Here is a 25,028-nt window from a genome sequence, read left to right as displayed (position 1 = left end):
TTCTGACTAACACAGGGAGTTAAGAACTACACGGATATTTCAAATGAGAGTGGGTCAAAGGAAGGATGCCTCTTGGGACAATGAAAACCCCATCTCACCTGCAAGTGGTGCCTGGTGTCTGGAGACCGCTCATTGTCCAGGCTGTTGGCCCTTTCATTCTGCTGCCTCACTGGCTGCCTTTCCTTCAAGGATGTGCTTCTGCCTCTCCGACCCACCTGCTTTCCCTCTGATCTGCTAAGGAAGAATGCTTTTGTCTTTATGGTGATAATGAAGGGGAGAGTAATAAAGAGAGAGATGGCAGCTCTCTGCATAAATTGTCAATCTGAGTATTTTGGAATCTGGAAGCAACGCAAAACAGAATTTAGCTGCCACAAGTCAACAGAAATCAAGTTGACATTCCCTGTTACCAGACATAAGGCCGTTTTTGGAGCAAATGTTGTGTCAGTTGAGGCTTAGTCGGGTTACCTGATGGAAGGAATTATAAGAGATTCTGTCTTTGTAATTCTGCCACTTGGTGGAAGCTTTTCAATGAAGACATCCAGAGCAGAAAGCTGTTCTGTTTCTGGAGTATCTTCCTGCTGTTGATTATCCTACAAACATAAAAAAATTACATGAGACCCCAAGCTATAGAAATGTTGCACTATGTGAGTACTTGTGAATGGTCATGAATTCTTAAATCATACATTTTTATCAGGGGACTATAACTTAATCTCCCTGTTTTTATTCTTGTCAAGATGTCTCTCTTGCTGCCTGTTTCCTGGTTCTAAGAAAAGCTCACTGATCCCAAACCCCAATGAGTCTCCAACTTCAGCAGGAAGAACAGATATCACTGCTGTGCAGATTCTTTTGGTTATTCTGCAGAAGCAGCAGTTGGTACATGGTCTGAAAAAAGACTTGCTTGCATACCCTGGGATGACTTAAGTCATGCAGCATAGTCACTAAAAGTTGAGAGCCAGAAAGTCCCTGGAAGAAACCCCTCTATTACAAATTCACTAAGTGCTCTTAGACAAGCCAGGACGAGATTATATGTAGCATTTCTAGCCATAACAGGTTGCCTGGGTTAAAGAACAGAACATCTTTAGGTTCTGTGAGTGGCTGTCCCATGCGGCAGAACTTCTAGAAATGCACACCTGACTGCTGCAAGAGTAGAAGGCTCTCAGAACTCTGAACTTGTCTCACCTACTGGCTAGCAACTGGACATCTTTGAATAGGAAAGGCTACGATTTTGCCTGAGCAACAAGGCCTCCTTGGTTCTCAAGTGCTTTCTGCGACTATTTGGCTCTGACTCTTTGCTTCATTCTTGACTCCCAGTTTGCTTTCTGGTCCTGACTTAACTCTCCCATAGCTGCTAATCACAGCCCAGGCCTGACAAAAGCCCAGGCAGGCCTAGTTTTTCTTTAATTAATAAAGTCAGATTGAGATCATAGTCCTGATTCACAGCTGTATACCCCAAGAAAATATCATCAAGAGAGAAGTCACTACAACCCCTAGAGCAGGGATGTCAAATATAACACCTGTGGGCTGGATATGGCGCAAAGAAGTTATTTTCCCAGCCCGTATGATGATTGGGCTCTGTCACACCTTGAAAATTTGATATTTGCAAATTTTATCTTCTGTCATTTGCAGCTAATGAGTTTCTACATGAGAATAAAATGCTTATTTCGGGCCATCATATGTTTAATGACATCACTTCCTACTTAATGTCGTCACTTCCAGCCCTCAGCAGGACCATCAACGCTAATTTCAGCCTGCTCTATGAAACAAGTCTAACATCCTGGTCTATTCATCTGCAAAATATAATATATATTTTAAAAAGTTAAATAACATAATTAAAAAAACCAAAAAATTTGAAAAAATTAAAAAAATTAAAAAAAACAAATCACAAATTCTCAGATAACAAAAGGTTATAACACAACTTTTCACCAATTTTACCAAATTAGAGAGACACTGTAGTTATGTATAATTACAAATTAATTAGTGATTTTTTTTCCAGTGGTCACTAAAAAAGCTATTCACTTACACAAGACACTGTGTCTGAGATGCCATCTGCTGGTTGTTTACTTCCAAGACCCTTGATCTTTTCAGGAATCTCTACCTGATAAGAGTAAACAAAAAACAAAAAACAAGAAGTGGTATGCATCTGTCAGTCAAGCTATTCCCTAAACACTGATCCTAGCAGCATTACAGTGATATTGCAGATTCTTTCTTCACAGGAACAAGTCCTTGATGTCTACCTGAAATTGCATCATGCAATCTTTTCATAACATTTAACATACTGAATTTTCTAATGAAATAATGCAGATATACTACATAGCCTGTTACATCTAAATGGGAAGGAAGAGAGAACCTCTCTAAATGGACTTACTATTGACAAGGCCTTGTCTGAAATTCACTTAAAAGAGAATTGAGCATTCACTTAAAAGGGCAGGCATTTTGTGAATTAAGGACAAATCCATAGATTTGCAAACAGTCAATTGTTTCAGTTGTACTAACTGACTGTAATTCACTGGCGACAAGAAACAAATAGCTGCCTTGCAGTGATTCTGAAAGCACAACTTACAGGACTGGGTGGCTCTTTCTGGCTTCTGATGCTGTGAAGGCTCCCAATTTCTGTCTGAGAGCTTGAGTGCGACAAGCCTTCAAAGTAAGGTCTACAGTAAGAAAAAAAAAAAAAACATATGACAGACCACATACCAGTTTGTTCACTAAGAGTTCTAAACATAGCCAAGACTATAGTCTACAGAAGAGCCAGTTGTGTGCATATGATGTCAGAGGATGTGGGAAGCTTTTATTGATGTTATCCATCAGCATCATGATGACACTGAAGGAAAGAATAATACTACAAAACTCTGAAGAGTGTCATCAAGCAAGACAATCTTTGCTTTATCATTAACACAAAAGAGATGCAGGGGCTTGTTCAGACATTCTTGTGCTGTCACTGGAAAATCTGTCTCCAACATCCTCACGCTACAGTACAATGTGTTAGAATATAATGTGGAAGATCCATGATGGGCAAGTGAATGGGCCTCATGAGTAGCTCTTATATGTCTCAGAAGGCTACAATATTGAAATTGAGCATGTACACTAACAGAGGGTGACCTGACAACCCTGTGTATGGACATAACAAAATGTCTCACAGATCACACACAGACCCCTAATGGGCTGCCCACCAGCTTAGACTGACAATGTTATGAGATGAATACAAGTACCCTAAGAGGAAAATCTTAACTTTTAAAAACTGGAAGTTCCAAAAAGCATTTGCTCTGAATTATATCAGATATTGAGATAACATGCAGAGAACAACTGAACTGCTGCTTTCACTGGCAGTTTTCAGCAGAAAAATAGCATTGAGGCAAAGAATTAAAATACTCCATCTCCCCACTGAGGTACCAATCCAAACCACAGGCCTGCATGGCTCCTATTCACAAGTAAACCTAAGTCTGTACACACGTATGCATACAGTGTTACATGTAGTTTGACCCTAAATCAGTAGTCTTCAACCTTTATTATATCACGACCCCAATAAATAAAGTATGAGACTGGGGGGCTCCCATTGGTTTTGCTCACTCCCTGTCCCTGTAACACTCTCCCAGCACTATTCATATAACCAAATATTCTTATTAGAGAGAGAGAAGAAAAAGAGCTACCATGAAGCCTTGCACTAGTGAAAGCTATTTTAGTACCACTGTTTAAGAACCTGAGCAGGACTGGGACATAACCACCTGGTACCTGAAAGGATCCACCAGATGTCTCCTCCTTTACTTGGCGATGCTCTAGTTCAGTGGTCTTCAATGTATTTCATTGCTGCAACCCCACAATTAAGGCTTTGTGACCCCACTGGGGTCCCAACCCCAAGGTTGAAGAACACTGTCCTAAATCACTCGCTGCCTCCTTATCTAATATAGCCAAGGGGTCATCAACTTAGCAATCTCAGATTCCCACATGGGACAAAGAAAAGCACACATTTGGGATGCTTTCCAGAGATATCAGGGTGAGCATGTTCTACTAACAAGTCACAGAATCAACTGACAAGATGAATTGCTGAACTCCCACATTTTCTACTCTAACTGCCCCTACTGCTTTCCCACGACTTCTCACAACAGGCAATAGGTCTAGGAATCAATAAGACTGCCATCACACATCAAATCCTCTTACTTTAGCTTTGGTTTAGGAGTGCTGAGGACACTGTCATCATCTTCCATGTCAGGGCCACTATCACTAGGGTTTTCTATATCGAGTGTGTCATAGAGAAGGTCTAGATCTTCTTCTACTTCTGGCACATGTTCAGCTGGATCCTGCTCAGAATCCAAGACCTAGGCCCAAAATAACAGACAGTTCAACAGGCAACAAATTTACAAGGAGTGCATGCTGATATGGTCCAGTTACTCTCCCCAAGATGAAGGGAAAAACATATGCCTCCCTGTAACTAGGTGTCTTTGTGTGGTCATTTTTACATTTCAGATTTGAGACTGTGTAGAACAGCTCTGGAACTTTTGAAACCTCTAGCCAGAGAACTGGTGCTTGAGTTCCCTCCATCAAGAGTGTGGAAGAAAGTTGGACCCTGGGATCCAGAATTGGACCCAGTAAAAGCAAATGACCTATTGACCAGTGAGTCAAGAGCTTTGCATTGGCATTATAGAAAGGGCATATTGAAATTGCTGACTGATAAGAAACCTGCTTCAGTCTTATGACAAAAGGATAAGAGGGTACAAGAACATGGTTAAGACCAATGTCAGCATTGTACCGGAACTATGAGACCACAAAAGTTTCATTTATACAGATAAAGAGACCTAACATCAGCCCGTGATTAGCTATGGCCTATGGTAGACCCTGATAACAACATTTTCCAGATACATGTCAAGGCTTATTTCAGGATATTATAATTAAATGTAAATTACTGGTGTGACAATTTTCCTTAACATTATATTTCTTTATTATTGAGAAATGATTGACTGTAAAGTATTAACCAACGAAATGTAAAACTACATGAAATATCAAATCTCATGCATCTTCCTGTATTCTTCAGTCTGTGCTTACCCTCCCTTTGATTTGGGTTAGCATTGGCTCTGTGTGGGGCGGACAGAAAGAAATCTTGTTTCTTTCAAGAATTTGGTCTTTGTTTTATTCTAAATTTTCCTCCACAAGAGATACATAACCATGTCTTAAATGAGGTGTGAGCTGTTTCCCACTTAGTTCCTTATACTGCCACAAAGAGCATCCTAAAGATTTGGGGAGGATGCCAACCACAGAGAACAAAGGAAGGTTCTGTGACTGCAGCTACCTGAAAAGCTACCTGAAAGCTACCTGAGAAATCAGCTACAGATAAGCAACTTTTTTTCCCCTGTGCAATCCCACATATGGATGATTAAGTAAGCCCAGCATTAAGGACATAGTATCCCTAGCCTCCCAGATGATGTAAAACCAATACAGAAGGTCAGGAAGTAGTTGGAGACAACTTACCTCATCTGATACTTTAAACCTTCTTAATAATGCCACCACTTTTTGCTTGAAGTTTTGCTGCTGTAAACGTAAGTGCTTACATCAGTTTGACACTAAAAAACTCCACTACGTGTGGAAGTAATACATAATCATAACAGTGCCAAAACACACAAAAAATCTCACAACCTCACTCTGGCTGTTGCTCACTCCTTAGCAATGGAGTAGATTTCATAACAAAACCAGGATTTGAGCCAGAAACTGAAATTTCTGGTTGGACATTAGTTGCTTGTATTAGATGGTTAACTAATAAAAACCAGAGGGCCATTTTGTCCTGCTGTTCATCTCAAATCAGCTGTATTAAAGCTGATGTTACATCACATTATTTCTGTCTCCTAGCACAGAGAGGGAAAGCTGATAATTAATAAACATGGAGCATTTTCTACTGGAATTCAATCTACTACATACTTGACAGAGAAATCAAGGAATTGATGGAATCTGCAATCCATGCACATATAACACTTGAGAAAATGCAGACTTGTTACAACTACTCATGGAGTCAGAGCACTGACTTACACATGCAGATCCTGAGTATGTAACCTAAATTACGAATAGCTTGTTCCTTTCAGAATTGTCACCCTCAGAGACACAAACATAAAAAATGCTAGCCTGCATTAGGTGGTGTGTGCTATACCTACAGCTAACTTGTTTTTAGATGAGTTATTTCTATAACAAAAGAGACTGGAACAGAATGATACAGGAACAAGTCATCTAGTCCTGCCTCCTGCTGTAAGACAAAAGACTATTCTGCCTTATAATTCAAGTTATAATACAGTGAGTCCTCGGTATCCACAGAGGATCCATTCCAGGACACACACACACACACACACACACACACACACACACACACACCCCGCAGATACCAAATTCAGCAGATAATTAAATCCACAGGGAGCCTGCACAGTACTGCAACTGCTTAACTGGGGGCTGCGCCTGGCCCTCTGGGGGTCATACATGGCCACCAGGCCTCCTCAGAAGCTTCAAGGACTCAACTTCTGGTCATATTCGGGAGCTCCTCTGAGGCCGTCCAACTGCACGCTTGCCATATGTGGATATTCAAATCTGTGGATGCCAAGCCCATAGATAATGAAGGTCCACTCAACCATATATAGGTTCCACCCATATCCACTGATTCAGTTATCTGTTGATCCACAGATCTGTGAGGCCCCCAAGCTCATTACAGTACCCTAGTTTTTGTGTAGTCACACTGGAAGTGTGTTTCTTGTTTTAACAAAACAACTTCCTTGCTGAACTGAAGAACGTGACCACAGGCAACCAGCCTGCACGCTAGAGGAAGACTAACTGAATGTTAACAGGAAGTTCCTGTTAAGGTTCAGTTAGTCTTCCTCTAGCATGTAGGCTGATTGCCTGCACGTCACATTCTTCAGTTCAGCAAGGAAGTTGTTTGTTAAATCAAGAAACATTCATCCTTCCAGTTTGACTCCACAAAAACTAAGGTACTATAAAGGGTGTGTGGGGAGGCATGGGCGCTGCAATTTTCGTAGGGTTTCTGTGTATCTGTGGTCTATGTATCCGCCCTCCCCGAAAGGAACTCCTGTGGGTATGGTGGGGGGGGGGGCTGCAATTCAAATTACAGTCAATTACAAGTAGAGAGCAGAGAGGGCACACTAGAGCAATAACTTCAGATGATTCTAGTAAATCAGCCAAGACACACACTACCAAAGACACACACTACACATGCATGCATACAACTCCCCCAACAAAAGACCCAGATTAGTAATTTGTCTGTTGAGTTTGTCTTCCTAAACCTAAATATGGTGATAGCCCAATTCTGAATGTCATCAACAGCCTTACCTTATGTAAAACGACAGGAAACTAGGCCCAGTGAAATCCATGGGCTTTGGCACACCTAACTCTGCCTAAAATCAGGCTGTTAAGAGTTTTTTAAAAAGTTTTATTGACTTCTGCCCATGCCACCCAATATGATAAAAAGCCACAGAAGAAAGCGGGGGACAAAAATTTATACTTCTTAACTCTAAAAGGCCCACAAGTGACACCCCAGAATTAAAAATCAAAACAAAACTATCCTAAGTGTAGCCTTTACTGCCAACCTGCTACCCTTCATACATGATGTAATGTTGACATGTCACTCTTAGACTGTTCATTTCCTGTAATTCAGCAGCTGACTCAGATGTCTAGTGAAATATCAGGCTATAAAGATAAATACAACTAAAACAGAAGCAATGGAAATTAATATCAGTGATAAACAAAAACACTGAGTGGTGAAATATGATATTGGATGGAAATATAAACCAATTAAATATTTAGGTATATATCTTAACTCAGACTTGCATAATCTTTTTAAAGTGCATTATCAAACTCTGAGAAAAAAATTTCAATATTTCTACACAGATACTCAAAATTACAGCTCTCCTGGTTTGGGAGGGTTAATACATAAAGGGTGCAATCCTAACCCCTTATGTCAGTACTTTCCAGCACTAGCATAGTGGTGCCAATGGGATGTGTGCTGCATCCTGCAGTTGGGTGTCACTCATGGAGGTGTCCCCAAAGTAAGAGAATGTTTGTTCCCTTACCTCAGAGCTCCATTGCCCTTATGTCAGTGCTGGAAAGCACTGACATAAGGGGTTAGGGTTGTGGCCAAAGTTGAAAGTATTTCCAAGGGTAGCATTTGTCACTGAAAATATATTAACAATTATATCCAACAGCATGTCAACTGATCTACCCTATGCCTCCTGCTTCCACTTTTTCCTTTAAGCAACTCTGCTTATAATACCACTCTGCCACTCGTTAATGTACAGATTCTGTCTGCTGAGCAATCAGCCTTACTTCTAACTTTGTTTCCACTTTTTCAAAAGATTCCTATATTTCACTCCAATGCATTCAAGCAACTCAGACATCTCATCCAAATTTTCACTGATGTTAGTAAAACTAAGTTCCACCAACCCTGGTTATGGATGTTGTTCTTACTATCGATCTCCGCTGTTTCTTTGTTTTCCCCAATTCATACTCATCATCATCCAAATCCTGAAGAGAAAGAAAAAAAATGAACTCATTGCCTTCTCAGTAAAGGATTAGCAGATCCACTCATATCTATAACTTTCTACTTACTTTAATCTGGGGAGAAAACTTGCCTTCCAAATGCATTGATATCAACCTTTGGTTCAGGCCAGTGTAAACCTTCTAAGCCAAAGCCAGATATATATACTTGTGTGCTTCTACTTCAAACTGAACATACTTACAAACGAAAACAATGATAGATTCATTGGGGATCCAGTTATTCATAGACTGGAAATTTGTTTTATTGGTATCTATTAACTTTTTTGCATTCAGCAGAGACAACAAACTAGAGCAGCAGTTTTCAACCTTTTTCATCTCATGGCACACTGACAAGGAGCTAAAATTGTAAAAGCACACTAGCAGGTTTTTTTACAATTGACAAGGCACACTGCATTGTGGGCAAGGGGCTCACATCCCCCAATGTCCCTTCTGTCCCTTTGGGGAGAAAGGCAGGGTACATATGAAACAAACAAACAAATAAATAAATGGCCGTCCCCAAATCTCTGGCAGCACATCTGCAGATTATTTGCAACACACTAATGTGCCATGGCACTGGTTGATAATCACTGAACTAGAGAGTCAGTACAATTTGCTACATAAATTTAAAAGCCCGATTCCAAGTGGTATCCCGTTCCTTTGAAAATTTTTCCTTGTCACAACATGTCAAGCACAGTGGGTCCTCAACACAGGGCAATGGATACTAGAAGTCTTGCAGATTTTTCTGTACTGTAACTTGTTTTGACATCCTAGCCAATCACAAAATGGTTGCAACTGACAGAAACAGACTGCCCTTGAAGACCATCCTGAAATTTCAACTGAGACAAAACGCAGCTACACACATTTTGACTTGCGTGAAGTGGTTTGACCATGTCACATTACTATTATATTGGTTATATTGACTGTTGGACTATTTTTGGGTGCAGTTTAAGGTTCTGATTATCTTTAAAGATCTATATACAAGTTTAGGGTGGAGGAACCAGAAGGTCAGGTTGTTTATTCTGTCACTAATAGATGGTGGCAATATGGGAGAGGGCCTTCTCCACCATCACACCCAATACATGGAACTCCTTGCCTATTGAGATCAGGTTGGTTCCCTCTTTGCCAATATTCAGGTATAACTAAAAACATATCTGTTCTACTTTGCTCTTGAGGTTTAGCTTTGATTTGTCTGTGGCTACTTTTAGTCCCTTCAAATATTTCTTTTTTGCTGCTACTGTAGTTTTGTTTTCTTGAATCCATTTTATTGCTTCTCATTTTTCACTTATTACAAGCTGCCTTGTGCCTCCTTCTGGAAAGAGAAAGGCAAGGTACAAATATATGAAATAAACATTTCATTCTAGGCAGCAAGATGGGACTGCCACCGTATTTGTTAAAAAGATTTCCCAACCTTAGGACTTCTACACAGGAGAACTTGATATTTTTCACCCAAGAGCTCATGTTTCCCATTTCCTTTAGAAGCTCAAGGTATTCTCAAGTCAGTATCTTAAGGCTTGTTTTCCCATTTCCAAAAGCAAACAAATGTATTTGTAAAATATAATCAAAAGAGATTGGTGTGTACAGTAGTTAAGATGCCAAGACCAGCAAATTTTTTTAAAGCATGGACTTTTTTGGTGAGCTGCAGTAGTTGTACTCCTTTCTCAGTTGGCAAGAACATTTCAGGCCATGACATATGGGAAAGCTAATCAGTTCACACCCGTGTACTTATGAAAACTACATTAAATATCCAGCTTTACAATGGATGGTTTCCAGGCCTGGTCCAAAACAAAGTACAGCCTGAAACCACATGTAAATTCTGTCCCCCACCCCAAAAGCTCTCCTTAGGAATGCAGCCAGGTTGGACAAGGGAAAGGGGGTGCAATGATCCTCCTTGCTTAACTTAAGCTCCAGTGCCACCTCCTTCCTCCATGCCTCTCCTGTTCAAAACAGACAGTAAGAATGGAGCATGCTCTAGGCACACTCTGCTTCTCCTTTTAATTTTAAATAGGATGAGTGTGCAGGAAGGAGGTGACATCAGAGCTCAAGGTTGGGATGGGGAATGATATAAGTAGCTGAGTGGAGGTGAAGAGAGGCATCTGCAGCAGTTGTTTATTTTCCTTCCTCCAGCGGCCCTGGAAGAAGAGCTGAGCCGCCACAGGCCCAATCCTCTTTCCGCTCACTCTCTGGATCAAGTATCATGACTGAAGCAGCCTGGTCAGTAGCAGGGTGAAGGGGAGCAGCTGGCAGGCTAGGGCACCCCTCATCATTTTGCTGCTCTGGGAGGAGCAGGGGGGTGGGCTCAGCTTGATATGAACCTTTCAACTAGCATCATGGTTGGGCTGGCCCTGACAGTCCCAAAATGGTCTCATTCTAGCAAAGTGCTCATCTGCACAGTGGTGAACAGGAAGGATTTCTGTAGTACCTGTCCCTGAACAGCATCATCACTTGCTTCTTGTTCTGAAGAGAAGCTTTCATATTCCTCTTCAGAATAGTTGTCTGTAAGAAAAAACAACAACCCAGAAGCACTAGTTAAACGTTTTTGCTAACAACCTACCCCACCTGATTACAGAGGACTAAAAAAGGTAAACCAGGAAAAAAATGACAAGTTTTCACGTGACACAAAAATGCAAGAGACTTGACACTTCTGTTTTCCTCATTTTTTCACTCATATCTCACCCATCACAAAAACAGAAGCTACATTCCTGGCCCATCATAAAAGAACATAGGAGTAGAGATTATTCCTCGGGTACACTGAGCACAAGTCATTAGGCTTACAGAAGTCATCTCTATAATTTTAATAGAGTTCACAAGGCAACTGGACCACTGGTATAACTGCTTACAAGGATCCAATTCGTCCAAATGTAGGTGATAGTATTTTCACCATTTGATACCTCTAAATAGAAAGATATTTTTACTCCTGGTAGACTACCCAAGGACTACCTAGCACCAACTATCTTGTGGGAAGTGAAGGGAGCAAGGCAAGCAAAAAATCAGACATATGTTCTAGCTGGGCTGTTTTTAAGTGAGCGCTTTTGAAAGGATCTACAATACTTTATGAATGCCGTGAGCCACTTTGAGGCCTCCACTCAAAAAGCAAAAAAACAATGTACTAAAGGACAAAAAAAAGCTCTCATCATGAATAACCCTATGAAAAACACTAGCAATCTAGCCTCTAAGTTATTAGAGTATGAATGACAGCCATTAGTCTCTACCTGAAAGAAAAGGCCACAGTCTTCTCACCAATGGCACTTCTGGCCATCACTGCAACCTCAGAATCCAGGTTCAATTATAAATCCAAGAGTACCAAAAGCTGCAAGGCTGAGTTACTAGAGGAGACTGAAGCTGAACTCCACTGAGAGGAGTTCTATCCCTTCTAAGCCACATAATCCAGTCATCATATAATCAGCTCACTACCAGCACTTCTACGTTCAATTCCGAATCACAGTCAGGCACTGAAGAGAACCAAAACTGCAAGCCTGAGTCAGAGGCAAAAGAGAGAGCGTGCACATGCATGGAGTGTTGTCGTTAATTGAATGTCACATCTCCACACAATTACATCCACTCTGAACAGAAGGGGAACAAAATGGCACCTTGCAGAACCTGACAAATAACGTCCACCATCTTCCACAGTCATGTCACGTAGGGCATAGTGGCTAAGCAACTAGGCTGCAAATCAGGACTTCCCCAGTTCTCCTGATATCAACTCACTAGGACTAGGTGACCTTAGGCAACCCATTTCTCAGCCTCAGCAGGCCAATTGCAATACAGGGATAATATTATTCACTCAGCTGACAGGATTCTTGCAAAACTACAGTGAGTGCTTTGTTTGTATGTGAAGTGCTTTGTTTAATCAGAAAGTGCTACATCAATGCAAAGTATTATTACCTCATGACCATCAAGCACAACTGCAAGTACTAAAAGGCACAGAATATGAACTTTTTCATGGTTCTAAAAGTTACCTGTTGATTTAATTTTCTGGCTCTCCTGTATGGTACTATCCTCTTGGTCTATTGGTTGACTAGACAGTGAAAAGATCAAAATTTCTGCTACTTTAGCTGTAATTTCTTTGATGCTACTAAAGAGACACAAAACCTGGCCTCCTTCTGTTGGGTGCTGCAATACCTGAAATTAGAGAAACAAGCATGGATTTAAATCTTTTTCTCACTCACTTCATTGTTTTAATTACTCAAAGAGCTACTCTCTATATTTCAGAAAGAAGACTTGTTGAAGACAATTCTGTTGTTGCAGGGGAAACCACCAACAGGATGGGAAGGTGATGAACAGTAGTGTAGCTAAGGGAGTGCATGGGATAGTAGGTGCACTGGGTAACAAGCTTTAGAGGGGCAACAAGCTGAGCTTGAGACTAGTGCCCAAAATTGTGAAAACCTTAGTATGTACAAATAATACCAACATGTTATGTATCATTGGAAAGGTCATTTAATGTTGAATGCAATGAAACAAAACCTCACTGGAATAACTGTATTCTGTCAAAAGTTATGGCCAATTAACCAGAAATTTTTTATTTATTTACTTAATAAATTAAGTTTGATTTTGTTGTGGGGGGACTACAAAATCTTCTTTGACCCTGGATAGCAGATGTCTTACCTTTTTCACTTTTTTAAAAGTCTGGGTGCAACATCACTTCTAGGGCATCATTTTGCAATTGGCACTGGGCTACATGTTCATTACTATGCCACTGGTGACAAGTAGCTCCTGCATGGACACAATATCCTAGTCAGCAGTTTTCAGCCATGCCTGTAAGATTAGCTTGGGCAGTGGTTCTTAGACGTTTTAGTACCAGAACCCATTTTTTAAAACAACACTATCAGGACCCATCTAGCTTTACGCGACTTAAAAAAGGTGTTATAAAAAGAGATAAGTTTATTTATTTACAAGTAATACAGTCAGTTCTCGTTATCTGCTAGGGTTAAGTTCCTGGAAAACCTAGTGGACACCGAATTAGCAGATACTGAATCATTGAGCCTATGGGGAAAATGGGGTTCGGTTCCAGAGGACTCTTTTCATAATACACTCTATGAACTTTATGAACCTGAATCTTAATTTGAAGTCTATGGGGTTGAGTGATAGCAAGGGCTCATCAACATCTCCAACATCTGATGCTTTTTCCTCTATGCTGGATATCCCTCAGTGGGTGTGGCGATGGCAATTTCTCTATGCTGGCTCTCTCTCAACTCACTGCAGGTTGCTGGCCTAACAATGAGGCCTCAGAGTTCAGCTGTGGGGTTGCTTCATTCCTCCTCCTACACCTGTTTCTTGACTCCTTCCCTGGGCTTGCGCCAGCCCCAGAGCAACCCTTAGGTAGCCTTCCAGAGACCTCCTCATCACCAGGCTTGTGAAGGTTCAAGCTGAAGTCCCCAAGATGGTGGGGCAAGTCTGGAAGCTGCCGACACAAATGTGTCCGACAGTTCTCCATGGGCCAATACCAATGCCTGTTTGATGCAGAAAGTTGACCCAATCCAGACAGTATGGGGGCAGGGGAATAATGAGAAAAGAGTAACAGATAATGAGAGTAGGTGGCAATTCTGCCCCTTGCTGATAAGCACAGCGATTCGCATATAAAGAGAACTGATTGTGTCTTGTTTGCTTTTTATTTGCAGAAAAACATGATCCATTTCAGGTAATGAGGAAGCCCTAATGAACAGCCTAAGGCTTGAGTGGCTTAGTTATGTGACCTTAGTTATGTGACCTGCCCCAACTACCTGTCATTGAATGACTTGGAAATAAACACAAAAAATTCACTCAAACATTTATCTCCCTATATCTACACAAGTTTGCAAACTGCAGGAGCTCAGCTCCCTGCAGGGCAGTTAACAACTATCTATTTTTGAATAGTCTCAGGGTGTGAGGCAATTAGTTATGCGATCTTTCCATCACCTGTGTTTTCATTGGAAGCTCTGTGGGACCCACTAGAAATCGAGTCACGACCCACAGTTTGAGAAACTCTGAGTTAGGGTAAATAATTATATGTGAGCTTGGTGTAGGAATGTGTGCTGTGTAAGTTTTGAAAGTTAATTTTAAGTTAATTATAGTAATAGATACCTGGCTGATGATTTTCCACATTTTAAAGACAAACCTTGTCTTGTATTTTCTATTATTTGTTAGGGTATGATTGAATTTTTATTGCTGCAATTAGTATTTTGACAATTAAAAACTGTAAACTTGACTAGCAGAATTACAAAATTGACAAACAGCTATTAAATTATTTCTTCCCATATTCTTAAAGAAAGTATTCATCAACAATTCAATAATATTTGGTTCTGGGCTGTTTGCTTTGAACAGTATTAATATGGTCTCCCACTACTACAACATTTGAAAGAACTTTAACACCACATCTGCAATGGTTTACAGAGCATCAGCAAATATCTTCTGTAATAACCTTTAATTTTGCATATGAGACCTCCATCTGTAAGGTAACTGACATACTTACGAGTCATGGAGATGAGTACCTACCTCATCCATGTTGATAGAACCCACTGCCAAAGTCTTGTAACCCAGAATTGTTCTGTTTTTATACCGTTTCCGTCTCTGTAGCATAATCTGAAGTTTGTTGCCTTCTCGTTTCAAAAAATGTGGATACTGCAGTTGATACATTTCAAAGATTTAGTACAGTGCAAGAACAGTCAAAATCAATATCATAATCATCTTCTTAAATGGATCACAGATTGTCTCGTAAAAGCAATTGGCTGAATGTAGTTTATAATTAAAATCTGGGGTGGGAGAAGTAACCTTTGGACCCAAGCTCTCTCTTCAACAAGCCTAATATTAACATCCCAGCAATTATCTGGGTCCAGGCACATCACAGGCCATTTGTCAACAGACTAAATGAGAAAATTAATGGCCCAATCTTATCCGCCGTTTAGACTGGTGGAATATGCACCCCGCCAGCATAAACAGCTTTACAGCTATTGCAAAACATGACTAGGCCAGTGTGAGGGGCCTGACCAGCATCTCAGCTAGCAAGCACCCAGATCTGCACAAAGACAGGTGCAGGTAAGTACACAAAGGGGACTGGAGGGAGATTGAATGGGGCAATGATGGGGTATGGGTTCAACCCAATCCATCTTCAAGCAGTGGTTTTAAGACTGGGGCGTCGCAACACCCCAGCCTGAAGGCCATGGCCTCTTTCCCTTAAGGGGCGGGGGTAGGCAGAGGGAGGTAGTGATGTGATTCCCAGGATCGTACCACTCAGGAGGGCTGCAGGGACTGGGATGCACTCACCAGTTCTTGCAGCAGCCTGTCGGGGGTGCGGGGAGCTCTTCGCGAACGACTGCAAGGCTCCCCAGCTCCTTAGAAGTGGAAGTGGAGCGCAACAACAACTCTAGATAGTTGTTGCACTAACAGGAGATTTAGAAGAAGTTGCAACAAAAGGCAGGGTCTGAATACATGTAGGTTGCTCACAGAGGGATAATATTTGGAGGTACATGCGTATTTCATGACTAGTAGCTTCCAGCCTTATGATTCCATATTAAATTTAATTTAGTCAGTCAATTCTTTAAAAAAATATTAAAGGTACATACTAATAAAATCAGTCTTACATGGAGGCGCTTATGTTAAGAGATGCAGTTGAGTAAAAGTTAGAATCTTTCACAGTACCTGTAGAGAAAAGGTCAGTGCAAGATCGGTTTCCACGTGCCCACTGGGGTGCAGAGCAATTTCATGAGATCGCAATATTCGTTTTGAACCCTAAGCAGAAAAAAAGAACACATCAGATATTGGCTGATTAATCACACATGCTTAGGAGATCCCAGAAGAGACAAATGCCCAGGTACATATAATGCCCAGGCCACTGAGTCCCTTCCTGTGGTGAAGCAAACACACACCCATCATCACTTACTTACTGTTAAGAAGTTTCCCTAATATTCAATCAAAATCTGCCTTCCTGTAACTGAAGCCTATTAGATCTTAATAGTGAGTGGAGTGGGGTGGAGCAGAGAACAAGTGCCGGGGGGGGGGGGGGGACGGGACGGGGGGGGGACAGAAAACAAATCTTTGTCCTGTTCCATGCAACAGCCCTTCATAAGTACAGTATACCTGTATTTAATAAGTACAGGTATAACCTAATTATCGATGGATTTTTTCACTTTCAGTTTTAACTCAACACAATGAGAAGGGCCCTTTAAATCAAAGGAAAAAAGTTGTTTAACAATAGCCTCATTAATGCGAGAAAGGGCACCAGGCTGACAATTCATCAATCATTCTCTCTCCAGGCACTTAGAACAGCCTCACTCCCAGGCAAGTGACCCCTCCCTTCTCCCTGAGCAGGTGAAAGAATGCAAGTCATTATCACCTCCTGCATTCTTTCTCTGTGCTGGGCTCCTGGGGAAGGGAGGGGTCACTTGTCTTACTAAGTACCTGGAGAGAGACTGATTGCCTCTGTGTGCATCACAAAGGTCAGCAAGGCTGTTTTTAAATAGCTGAGCAAAAGGACATTATTTTTCAAATGGATTTGCTTTAGTGAGTTCTGGGAACAGAATCCTTGAAAATAACAACTGCTGTACCACCATGTCACCATTCAAACTTCTCTTCTTCCAGCTAAACATACAGCTTTTCTGAACTGGTTCTTCAGACCACAGTTTTAAATCTGGAGACAATATATTTTAATTTTTTATTCATTATAAATAGAGGCGTTTGAAAACAGAGTTATTTTACTCAAAAGCAAGCCCATTGTGTTCAGTAAGACTTAGCCTGCAATCCTATCTTACTCACTGGAAACAAACATCTCTAACTATAAAACATATTTTTCATAACCATTGATATTTTGGCAGTCTTTCTAACAAGATCTGGGTAATTTGTTCAAATGAGGTCATCATATTTCCATACAAAGCATATCTGTCCAAATCATTTATTTGCCAGTTCTTAAGCTTCCCAAATAGCCATCAAGACTGAAATCTTCTGCATTAAATACAGAAGAGAGAGAACCAGCAACTCTTTGTTTTTATGCAACACATGAGTTTTACAATCTAGATTTAAGTTATCCCTGTGCTTTTCCTCAGTCACTGAATGCATGTTTTAAGTTTTGCATGAAGAGGTCCAGACCTAAGCATCTCTGAAGGGAAGAGAAACAGAAGTATCTATCAAGCGCATGTCTTCCACCTAATCAATCACTTCTGATTCAAACAGAACACAATTACTCTTGGACATCTACAGAAAGTGCAACTGAAATGCAGAGCTGCAGATACTTGTGGAGGAATAGATAGCTTACACCACTAGGGCTTAATATTCTTCACCTGTAACAACTCTGACCTTAATTCAAACATGCTATTGTCATTTATTTGGACCTGGCCACAAGGATTCATGTCTGGTAACACTGAGATCAGACTATTGCAAGGACCACTGCAAGGTTAGAAATTGCAATTAGTGCAGAATGAGGTGGTTTGTGTGATTGCTGGAGGTTGGCTCTTTTGGGTTGCTGCTCCAGCAACTGCACTGGCTGCAAATTTGTTTCCAGGCCCAATTGAAGGTGTTGACCTTTAAAGTCCAATATGGCTTGGGGCCAGGGTATTTGAGAGAGTACTTCCTCCTATATAATTGGGCTCATCCCCTCCAGTCATCAGAGAAGACCCTCTTAGAGGTATCCTCGCCTATGGAGATAGTAGTGGCAGCAACAAGAAATAGGGCCTTCTTAGTAGTGGTACCAATGTCATTTATTTATTTATCTGGAAGGGAATTCCCTCTCTCTCAGTTCTGGAATTCCCTCCCTCTATTTACAAACTGCTCATTCATTAGAACAGCAATTTTCAACCAGTGTGCCAAGGCACGAGTGGTCCACAAGTGTGCTATGGGAGTTTAGTGAATTTATTTATTTATTAAATTAAATATAATTTATTAATAGGGCCATTGAGGGATGTGAACCCACCAGCAGCATGGTTTGTCTTGTCAATTGTCAAAAGACTGATGGTGTGCCTTGACAATTTTAGTGCCTTGTCAGTATGCCATGAGATGAAAAAGGTTGAAAATTATTGCCTTAGAAGCTTTCCAGCGTGTCCTAATAATGTTTATTTTCAGACTGGCCTTCTGAATTTATGGGGATTTTAATATTGGATGTACTGCGGATTTTATGGGAATGTTTTATTGCTGATATGATTTTACAGGCCTGGCCCTTCTATTCATTTATTAAGAGGTGACTGCTGCTTGTTTGTGTTTTATTTATGATATTTTAATTATTTAAGAATGCTTCAACATTCAACTTATGTACTGTTTTAAAGTGGTATAATTTTATGGCTCTGTAAGCTGCTTTGGATGCCTTTCAGGGAGAAACTTGGGGCACAAAACAAATAAACCTCTAATCCCACTGCATTTAATACACACTTTTTTCCCTCTCTAACCTCACTGCATTTAACATATGCCCTTTAGCCACTCTAAAAATCCTGCTTAAGCCTGGATCTTTATAACCAATTCACACTTGCCATGGCAACAGAGCTTGCCAGTTGCTCACTTCATGGCAACAGAGTTTGCCATTTGCCCACTACATATCTTTAGGTTAGCACTTAAATGGGAAGCATATCTAAACCCCAGCAGAAAGGCATCCACCAGGAAGCAGTGCCTATTAATTACTGTACTGGCTCTCCTCTACCAATCATTTTCACCATTTCATCATGCCCGCCCCCCCATAAGATGCAGCAGTCAACATTTTGGCACCACTGCACTGGTGGCGGTGGGGGTGAGTGTGAATGAATAGGATTGGGCTGTGAGTGTATCTTTCTTACTTGTCCCAAGCAATTATTACTGCTTAAATATGGATTAACAATCCCATTTTAGTTTCTTTAGCCTCACTTTAAGACCATCAAGCTGAAGAACATATTGATGTAGCAGGAGGATCAGTCACTGGAAGTTTGCATATACAGAGCATGAGTCTTTTCCATTTGTTCTCAGAACGTGGAGATAGAACTTCATGTTCAGAGGTAATACCTTAACTATAATGGACTCTAAGAAGGTAATTGCCCCTGGGTTTGCTTTTCAAAAAGATAAGGCTACCTAAGCTAGTGCCCAACACCACCAGCTGTTCCAATATGTCCTTGCCAGTGAGGAATCATCTTCTAATACGGGCCCCTGCTAACTGGGCAAAGAGGGACTTTTCCAAGTGGTGCACCTCTTGTGTTTAACAGGGACAGAATAACTGCCCCGCTTCACCCCAGCATAGTGTTTTTTCTAGTGGTTGTTGTTGGCATTCTTCTGCATCCTTTTAGACAGGGAGAACAAGTGGAAAGACTCAGGGTTGTTGTGAAGACAAAAAGAGGAAACATATACAACACCCTGAACTCCTTGCAAGACAAATGGCATTAAAATGTAAAAAATTAATAAACAAACATTTAAAAATATATTAAACTGAGCAACTCATAGGGTCAGATATGTAATGGAATTTGTTAAACAGAAATAATCTTTGAATGAATTTATTTTGAATCAACAGCATTTCCCAGGTTCTGGACATGTCCATTTTACCATTAGGCCCCAAGCCTGAACCGAGGCAGCTCCAGTGCCTGTCATGCTGCCCCAGCAGCCACTGGAACCACTGTTCCAAAAGTTCCGTAAGGTACTCCTGCCCTGGCAGAGAGGACACGGCGCCAAGGCCTGCACCAATCAGCGCTGGGCCTCACCACCAAGAAGATGGTGGTGAAGTGCGGCTAGTGGAAACACTAACACTGGCCAGCGGAGAGGCCTTTTGGTGTGGGAGGAGGGTGGGGAAGGGCAGAACTGGATGGGTGGAGAGCAGGCCAGTGGGAGGACTGGGCCCTGGAGGGGGGCAGAGATTGCAGCAGACTGTGCTGCTGAAACCTGTGCAACCTCCCAAGCCGGAAAACTCAATATGGGGCTCGTCAGTTCTGCACCCACTAAATAGTGGGCTCAGCTCCAAGGAGACCCATTTCCAGCTGTAAGCTCGACAGAAGGTAAGGTAACATTTGTTCCCTTACCCCAGGGAGACTCCTTTGGCTGCCCCAGCCCCATAGGATGCAATGGCAGCTATTTCTGCACTACTGCTCCTCATGGTAGCCCTGGGGTTTAGGATTGGGCTGTCTGGACTAATCTAGAAAATGAGGGAGACAAAAAAATCTACTAAATATCTCCAGAATAAACACTTAAAAATACTCAACACTATAAAAAAAAAAACTTGCATGTGAACATATCACCCCAAAGCATAAGCTCTGCTAAAGGGCAAGCTCTGGCTTAAAAACTCACTCACAAAGTGGGGAAAAGGACAATACGTATAAACAGCCTTACCATACAACTGAGGATGCCCCTTCACCTGTTGAAGTGGACTCTAAACCACAAACACTTATGCTACAGTGCTTCAATGCACTAAGTCTTTAAGGTGTCACAAAACAGTGCTGCTGTTTTATTGGTAACTAAACTAACTTACCTACATAGGGGAGGTTAAGTTATTTATTTATTTTTCACATTTTTATACCGCCCTTCCTCCAAAGAGCTCAGGGCGGTTTACACAGCTGCTCCTCCCCTTTCTTATCCTCACAACAACCCTGTGAGGTAGGCGAGGCTGAGAGAAAGTGACTGGCCCAAGGTCACCCAGGGAGCTTTGTGGTTGAGGAGGGATTTGTTAGACAGCAGGATCATATTACTGGCCACTAAGGGCCCAATCCTATTCAACAGTGCTGATGCAGCTGTGCCAATGGGCCATGCTCTGCATCCTGCAATGGAGGTGCAGTCACAGAGGCCTCCTCAAGGTAAGGGAATGTTTGTTCCCTTACTTTGGGGCTGCACTGTGGCTACAGCGGCACTTAAAAGCTGGATAGGATTGGGCCCTAAAACTCTCTACCATGCAACAGATTAGCTTCTTTCATGTTGTAAAATGCTTAAAATTACCTGCATTTTGACTGCAATTACCACAGAAATGAGATCCTTATCCAGTTCTTTTAAGACTACCAGTTTCTTCAATGTCAAGCTGCACAACCTAAAGATTAAAAATATATAGACAACACTGTTACAACTGAAATACCTAAGTCTTTGGTATACAAGTGTAAAACACAAGAGATGAAGCCATGTAACTCAGAAAGAGTCACCCAAATAAAATACAATAAAATCCTTTAAGTTAAGTTAGGGCAATTTTGAACATTTTAAAATTCATCATACATGCATCCATATAGGAAAAAGCATATCGATCACTAGCAACAACCATATATTTAGGTGGCCTAATTTCCTACACAAAAGTGCTTTTCACATAAGAGTATTCATTTTTTAATTTTCGTTTATTCAAAGAGAACATTTCCTTATATAGAAAATGAAAATCACAAAAACCATAAGTTTGAAAACATCAATCACATGCTAGGAAAGGGAACAAAGGAGGACCTTAGAGATTAAATATAACATGGTTCTATAAATTGCATATCAGTGCAAATGAAATAGTGATACAGTACTTAAAACATGTTCAAGAGAACATAGTTGAATACTACCATTATCATCAATTAAGAGGTATTGTTCTGCAGTGTTTTCTCAGGTACTGTAGTCAAAGAATAATTAGAAGATGGTAAGAAAACAGTCTGACCTAGATGGAATTTCTTGTTGCTATTTACATATTCAGGCAATCTTTGCAGCTAGAGGAAAGCTAAGAAGATCCTTATCATGACATAGGTGATGTTTCCAAATACTGAAAAAAACCACCGCCTTAGAATCCTTTCTATTAGAGCAGAGATTCTCAATGTGGTCCTCAAGGTTCCCCGCCATATTTCTCGGGGGCCAAATGGAAGAAACAGAACATTGGGGCCACAGCAGGCTCCTGAGGGGGCCACCCGAACTGTCAGGTGTATGATGAATTTGTTACAAGGATTAAATTGCCCATTGTCTGAATATTTTTTTGCGGGCAGATCTTATGATGCAACTATGCATTTTCTGACTTTAAGAACTTTCTTTGTTACTTAGAAACAAAGTGCCATTAGAATAAACAGTGCCTTTTTTCCAACTAATAGCAGCAATGAGGGAGGCCACAGTGGTAAATCAATATGCTTGAACTACTACATGTTCCCACCGGAAGTGATAGAAAACGCCTGCACTTTTCCATCATTTTTAACACTTTGGATTGTACGTATTAGGAGAGGAATGAAAGCAACCTGACTGGAGTACTATACCCAGAGCAATCTCCAGGTAGGACAACTGGAGTGGCTGCCCTAGGCCAAGCCTCTGCTCCACAGTCTTCGGAGAAGCGTGGTCTTGCTGCCAAGTGGCTCAGGCAGCAAGTGTCCCACAAGGCCCCTGAGTATTCACCACCCCACCCCACAGAGCCACACCTCACAGTATGGGAACAGCTGACCTAAAGGATGTTTCATCTCTCACTTCCTTCAAACCTCTCCTGAACACCCAATTTTCCTTTGGCACTACTCCCCATTCCTGTACCTTGTTGCAATTAAACTTAAATACATGTACATGAAACAATCTTTCCCATCTATCAGGCACCACTCCACTTCTTCTGTTGTCCCCCTCTTATTTCTCTGTTAGATTGTGAGCCCCTCAAGACCAATTTTCTACTGTAGATGCCATGCAGACTGATGGTATTATACAAGTAAAAACAATACCAATGTATTTTAATTACTTCTACCCCAAAAAACTATCATCCTTTTGGGTTTACATTAATGAAGGACAGGCTATTGTAAATGAACATACTAAAAGATTATGTGATTACTAAGCTCTCCTCATTTCTTTTTCCTATCGTCTTTTTCCTATCGTATTTTTCCCTTAAGGAAAGCCTCAGCATAAGGTTCAATGGGAAAGATGCTTCCCTGAGACACTTCGAAATCAGTGCCATTGCATAAAGACCGCATGGCAAAGCAAACAGGTATGGTAGTTTGTTTAGTGAATGTCTTTATCTAAGTTCACCAAAGCAGTCACTGGGCATTTAATTGGGAATCATAGAATGTTAAGAGTTGGAAAGGATCTCAGAGTTTATCCAACCACCTGCTCAGTGCAGGCAAATTTGTTGGTTTTTGTTATTTGCTTTTATTGCATTGTTTCATCTACGTAAGTGCCATGAGGTCCCACAAGAGTAGAAAGGGAGATGGTGTAATGGTGCAGAAGATTAACTTAAACCTGTAAGATCCAGGCTCAAAACTCCACTCAGCCATGAAACTTCCAAGGTGACCTTGGGCCAGTCACTCTCCCTCAGCCTCATCTACCTCATAGGGATGTTGTGAGGACTAAAGGAGGGGAAGAAATATGTACGCCACTCTGAGCTCCTTGGAGGAAGGATGATATAAAAATGTGAAAAATAAATAAAACACACATTATTCAAATAAACATAAGAGCATTTATGCTCAGAGAGGTTCTCTCATCATATACAATAAAAACCTTTGCTCTTCTTCCTCCCTTGCCTTTTGGATTTTTGTTCATTTCTTGCTTAACATCTAGTCTAAAGACAGTTCTGGTGAACTCAAAAACCTGTACAATGATTTCTGCTTGAACCAAATTAAGATATTGTTTGCTACCATGTATGGAATTTATGCTCAGGGCAGCGAGGTGACATTATAATTAATCTGTTGCCATTATTGAGCCAATTCATTGAAATCTCATCTCTGCACTAAGGAAACAAAAGCAGTTCAAACAAAAAGCATGTACTCCCTTTGTCCACCGTTGTATGAAGTGCCTTTTTGTACCAGTTTTCTAACAGAGGACAATCAATGTTTGTATTCTTCCAGCAACAGAGACACCAATAAAAAAATTTTTTTTAATGTTCCATTAATACAGCCTGTTTATCTGCCTGGCAATAAAGATAAGAATAAGAGTAGAATGACACTAGTAAAACATTTGCATCAAAAGGTTTGTCCCCCCACTTCTATCTGTGTAACACTTTGAAGCAGCAATAAGAATGTGGAAGTGACTGGCAGATCCTATTTCCATGCTTCCAAGTTCTATGCAAATTGAGTTGTTATAAGTCATCCTCCAAGGTGTGATACAAATGCAGCTCACACACACATCCACTGCATGATGCAGAAACAGAAGTGAGGAAATAGGATGTGCTGCATTACCCCAAACTGTCAACGTATTTTGAACACCTCTCAGACAAAGCAGAACCACTCCAAGCAAATCTATACATTGCTCAGTGCACTTGCAGGCAGAGGTGGTATCACCTCTAGTATACACTTCACGTGTATTCTAGAGATTGATGTAAAAAGCAGGCGACTGGAACCTTAGCTAGAGACTTTCAATCATTAAAAAGTTCTTTTTGCCATAGAGTGGGATCGGTGGTAGTAGAAGGGCCTAATGTAGTAAGAAGGGGAGAAGGCTTTGTGCTAGGGAGGTAGCTACTGAAAGAACATAAAGATCAGGTCAAAGATCCATTCAATCGTTTCCCACTGAGGCCCACTAGTTATCTCCCAGAAGCCCAGAAACAGGGAGAAGGGCATAGGGCATTATTTCTTCAGTAAGAAAGAAGTTTATTGCTTATCAGTTTAACACAGCAGCCCTAATTCAATGCCATGCATAGCGAGTTCCATGTTCATAGCAGGACTTCCAAGACCCCTCACATAACCCAACAAACTAGCACTGAACAAGGTGCC

At 41.1% G+C, this 25,028-nt stretch overlaps 1 protein-coding gene across 2 annotated transcripts in view; it reads right to left on the bottom strand.

The window, feature by feature from the left end:
- Nucleotides 1–25,028, bottom strand: part of PACS2 (phosphofurin acidic cluster sorting protein 2) — an 80,780-nt gene that overhangs the window by 47,112 nt on the left and 8,640 nt on the right. The window contains exons 2-13 of one of the 2 annotated variants that reach the window (XM_066623129.1): nucleotides 21,349–21,436; nucleotides 16,126–16,215; nucleotides 14,983–15,108; nucleotides 12,471–12,633; nucleotides 10,934–11,007; nucleotides 8,422–8,502; nucleotides 5,461–5,520; nucleotides 4,156–4,313; nucleotides 2,561–2,651; nucleotides 2,021–2,095; nucleotides 466–590; nucleotides 99–234 (exon numbers count right to left, since the gene is read on the bottom strand). In XM_066623129.1, the coding sequence (XP_066479226.1) occupies nucleotides 99–234; nucleotides 466–590; nucleotides 2,021–2,095; nucleotides 2,561–2,651; nucleotides 4,156–4,313; nucleotides 5,461–5,520; nucleotides 8,422–8,502; nucleotides 10,934–11,007; nucleotides 12,471–12,633; nucleotides 14,983–15,108; nucleotides 16,126–16,215; nucleotides 21,349–21,436 (1,267 nt within the window). The remainder of the gene's footprint in view (nucleotides 1–98; nucleotides 235–465; nucleotides 591–2,020; nucleotides 2,096–2,560; nucleotides 2,652–4,155; nucleotides 4,314–5,460; nucleotides 5,521–8,421; nucleotides 8,503–10,933; nucleotides 11,008–12,470; nucleotides 12,634–14,982; nucleotides 15,109–16,125; nucleotides 16,216–21,348; nucleotides 21,437–25,028) is intronic. The other variant, XM_066623130.1, reaches the window with a different exon arrangement.

Source organism: Tiliqua scincoides, chromosome 4 (genome assembly GCF_035046505.1).
Source record: "Tiliqua scincoides isolate rTilSci1 chromosome 4, rTilSci1.hap2, whole genome shotgun sequence".
Lineage (NCBI taxonomy): Eukaryota > Metazoa > Chordata > Lepidosauria > Squamata > Scincidae > Tiliqua > Tiliqua scincoides.
Note: the sequence above shows the minus strand (reverse complement) of the source record. Positions and strands in the feature narration are given on the sequence as shown.